General features: G+C 42.6%; 1 protein-coding gene across 1 annotated transcript; it reads left to right on the forward strand.

Moving 5' to 3' along the window:
• Positions 1-276: 276 nt before the first annotated feature.
• On the forward strand, positions 277-1,236 carry LOC109893695 (psychosine receptor-like). The gene has a single exon (XM_020486911.1). It carries the CDS (start codon positions 277-279, stop codon positions 1,234-1,236), a length of 960 nt encoding a protein of 319 aa, XP_020342500.1.
• Positions 1,237-4,567: the final 3,331 nt, after the last annotated feature.

The following is a 4,567-nucleotide window of genomic DNA, read 5'->3' on the forward strand; positions in this document are numbered from 1 at the left end:
GGAGATACATCAGATAATGGTATGACTTTAATCTACATTAGAAGTACGGTCCAATCGGCTGCTCTCCTGTATAAACCGTGAGTATGGCTTTTTCTATGAAAAAAATCGGACTGATTCTTAATGGCTTTAGAGATGTCCTTGCTATGTTCCATATGCAAACTTTTAGGGGGATGTTTACTTTCTTGGGTAAATAATGCACAGTCTCGAAATGATTGTTGCTACACTTTAGAAATAGAAAGTAATGTTGTGTTGTATTGCCTTGTTTTCCTAAAGGTAATGAATTTCACTGCTGGAATGGAGAATTTCAGCCTCACCACCACAAATGACTCAGACAAACTGTGTTATCCAGCTGACTACCCCGAGGAGAGGAAACCCTTTTTCTTTCTGTACCTGGTCATCATTATCATTGGGATTCCATCCAACTCCTTCTCCCTCTATGTGTCCTGGCAGCACATCAGACAGAGGAACGAGCTGGGTGTTTATCTGTTTAACCTGGCCCTGTCTGACCTCCTATTCACCATAGGTCTGTCTCTGTGGGTGGACTTGCATTGGCGCGGTGTCTGGCTTCGCGGGGAGGCTGTGTGCGTCATCTCTGTCATCCTCCTCTTTACAAACTTCTACACCAGCGATGGGCTGCTTTGCTGTATCGCCCTGGACCGTTACCTAGCTGTGGTCCACCCGCTGAAATACCCAGTCCTGAGAAGGCTGAACACGGCCATTGTGATCAGCGTGGCTATCTGGGTGCTGGTGATCTCCTTCAACGCGGCCACAATCACCTGGATAGACTTGTACGACTTGGAGATCTTCGACATGTACCCTCTGAGGGACAGGCTGGTGCAGGTCAACTTGACTCGCTTTGTCCTGGGTTTCCTGTTTCCTGTCCTGCTGGTGTCGTTCTGCTGCCGGGGAATCTGTGTAGCGGTCCGCTCCAACCGGGCCACAGAGGATCAGGAGAGGAGACGGGTGTCAAGACTCCTGGGGGTGGTGCTGCTCACCCTGGGGCTCTGCTACGGACCCATCCACGTTATTATGCTCCTGTGGGATCTTCTGGAGCACTGTCGGAGACCCTCCTGGCTTTTCCTGCCTTATAAGATCAGCATGGCCATGTCAGCCCTAAACAGCCTGGCTGACCCCTTCCTCTACTGTTTCATCACCAGACTGGGCAAGGCCAACGTCACACAGGTGGTACACTTCCTCCAGGGGAGGAGAGAGGGGATCGGTCAGGAGGTGGTGTAGTGTAGTGATACTCAACCACAAACCAGAACATTGGAGGAGTTAAGAGAGAGACTCATAATGTTTTGTGAGTGACAAATATTGACTCATGCTTTGTCAAGACTCCATTCCAAAATGTATTATGTGAAGGACTGTTAGATTATACCAACGTGGATACATGCTGTGGTTTGGATCATCGTGCCAGGCTATCACTACTAAGACGTGTTTTTCTGAAAGGAACCTTTCAAGGCTAATGTGACTGCGTTCATCCCTCCTCGTGACACTACAGAAGGATGAACTTCATTCCACTTTCACTTCAGGTTTTGTCTTGCTGTTAATACATTTACAGACTAGTGTTTCAGAGGAGACCAAGTGTACTAATAGCACCAAAAATAGAACTTGACCACATTACTCGGTCAGTTTCTTATTTGACCAAATCCTTGTCATAACTGTCAACCTTCATGATGTGCCAGTGTTTTTGCTTATTCATGTCAAATGTAACACTGGCAGTAGAGCAGCATGTAAACTGTGCTATCGGAAGCCATCAAGTAGCAGCATTGGGAAAGCAGTGGGATCTCTATTTGTATGTATTTGGCACCCTCTTCTTGTCTATATGTGCAGCCACTACACACTGGAGGCAAAGACTCTAAAACAAGGTAAGCTGCCAGACAGCTGCTATCAACCAGAATCATGTAATTTAGTCTGGATGATATACTGTCCCACAGGTTATAAATTGGCATTTTATTTGCCCCGAGGATATCCTCATACATTGTAGTGGCCGTGACCCCACTCTCCGAGGGTGTCTCAGGGGGAGTTGGGATATGCAAAAAACACATTTCCATTTCAGACATGAGTATAATACACACTTGAAGCACCCACCAAATTATTATTATAGTGGCATTGTGGTCCACTATAAGGCCATTATCATCTTGGTATACACTGAGTGTACAAATCATTAAGGACACCTCCTCTTTCCATGACATAAACTGTCCAGGTGAATGCAGGTGAAAGCTATGATCCCTTATTAATGTCACTTATTAAATCCACTTCAATCAGTGTGGATGAAGAGGAGGAGACAGGTTAAATAAGTATTTTTATCCCTTGAAACAACTGAGACATGGATTGTGTTCAGTGGCAAGAAAAGTATGTGAACCCTTTGAAATTACCTGGATTTCTGCATAAATTAGTCATAAAATTTGATCTATTCTTCCTCTTAGTCACAACCATAGACGAACAGTGTGCTTAAACTAATAACCCACACATTATTGTATTTTTCTTGTCTTTATTGAGTACATTATTTAAACATTCACAGTGTAGGTTGGAAAAAGTATGTGAACCCCTAGGCTAATGACTTTTCCAAAGGAGTCAGCTAACCTGAAGTCCAATTAATGAGACGAGATTGGAGATGTTGGTTAGGGCTGCCTAGCCCGATATAACACCTTCTATTTTTCGGCCAAGATTTGCTCTGTTTAAAAAAAGAAGAGGAATCCTATTTCATGTACAAACGGTTAAATCAGAAATACTTAAGTGTACCATGTTAATCACGTTTGTACTATTATGTAGCTATTCCTTGTTTTTGTATTACTCACAAGGGCAGGCACTGATTTGCTAGTATTATCAGAACCCATTGACAGCTAGCTAGCTAACAAATACATGCTCTGTTTTTAAAGATACTTGTAGAAAGATAATCATCAAGACATAATTTTTATTACACAGAGTTGAACTCTCACTTACCCATGAAGAAGTGTTTCCAGCGCAAATTCCCAGCAGGGCTGTTTAAATATTTGTAAACAATGATGTCAACAATAGACCAACGTGTGCGGTAGTTGCGCGCCTAGTGTGGTTTGACACGCTCAAATTTCCGCGCGCAATAATGTCGCCGTTGACGCACGTCTTCCGTTTGATTTGGGTTTAAGAGAAACCTGTAGACCTTCCTGCTCCTGGTACAGACCACTGAAGCCACGGGACCCTGTTGATAAGATCAGGTTCCACACCTTCAGGAGCTGCCTCTCTTTCTCTCCCTCTCATATAGACACACACACGCACACACACTACATGATTGTTGTGATAAAGTGATTTATCTTGTCTCGTTCGATCACCTTCGGACACTGCGATAAAAGACAGGCTCTATAGGATGATGGATGAAAAGACTGTAATCTTCGCAGGTGATTTTACTAAAACTGCTCTGGATTTCAACAGAGCTGAAAGCTGAGAGGATTTTAAAGAAGCTGTTAGATAATGGTTAAAATACAAGACGGAATATGTGAACTAACGTTCTATAAACAATTAATCATCACTTCTTTATAAGGCAGCGAACTGCCACTACTGCTGACATACTCGGATAGCCTAATTCACCACAATTTAAAGTGAACGAGTCTGGCCATTGATGCCTTGTGTCATGGTCCTATTCAGATTATCTCAGATGTGCAATTAGATTTATTGACTGGCATAAATGTCAAGGCTAAAAGGAGAACCGGGAAAATATGTATTTACTCATTCACCATGGTGCCACTTTTAATGATTTGGATTTCAACGTTGCATCACTTCTATCAGAGGTGGATGACTCAGTTTCTCCACGATCCACGTTTGATCACAACAGTTGGAGCTGATGGGCATTCCATATGGGGAATAATAACACCCCATGCTTCCATTATCAACTTCCAGTCTCATTTTTGGCCACATTAGCAAGCCAATATCAGAACCCTGGAGTCATGTTGTTACAAGAAATAATATGATAAATATCCTAGTATTTTGTATTTTATTCGGATCCCCATTAGCTGTTGCTGAAGCAGCAGCTACTCTTCCAGTGGTCCACACAGAACATAAAACATGCCATAATACAGAACATCAAAAGACAAGAGCAGCTCAAGGACTGAGCTACACACATTTCAAATAAGAACAATTAGAACCAATTAAAGGTACACACATTACTGACAGATTAAACCATTTCTCATCCATCTGTAACGGATGTGAAACGGCTAGCCTAGTTAGCGGTACGCGCTAAATAGCGTTTCAATCGGTGACGTCACTTGCTCTGAGACCTTGAAGTAGTAGTTCCCCTTGCTCTGCAAGGGCCGCGGCTTATAATGACAAAGTGAAAACATGATTTTAGAGATTGTCTAATGTGTTGAAAATGAAATACAGAAATATTTCATTTGCTTAAGTATTCACACCCCTGAGTCAATACGGCGATTACAGCTATGAGTCTTTCTCTTAAGAGCTTGCACACCTGGATTGTACAATATTTGCACATTATTCTATTCAAAATTCTTGCTAGACAGCCGTTTTCAACTCTTTCCATAGATATTCAAGCTGATTTAAGTCGAAACTGTAACTGGGCCACTCAGGAACATTT

Source organism: Oncorhynchus kisutch, linkage group LG7, assembly GCF_002021735.2.
Source record: "Oncorhynchus kisutch isolate 150728-3 linkage group LG7, Okis_V2, whole genome shotgun sequence".
In the NCBI taxonomy this organism is placed as follows: Eukaryota; Metazoa; Chordata; class Actinopteri; order Salmoniformes; family Salmonidae; genus Oncorhynchus; species Oncorhynchus kisutch.

Bases quoted from the DNA above. Each gene is read 5' to 3' on its own strand.
- LOC109893695 (XM_020486911.1), top strand. From the start codon at position 277: ATGAATTTCACTGCTGGAATGGAGAATTTCAGCCTCACCACCACAAAT.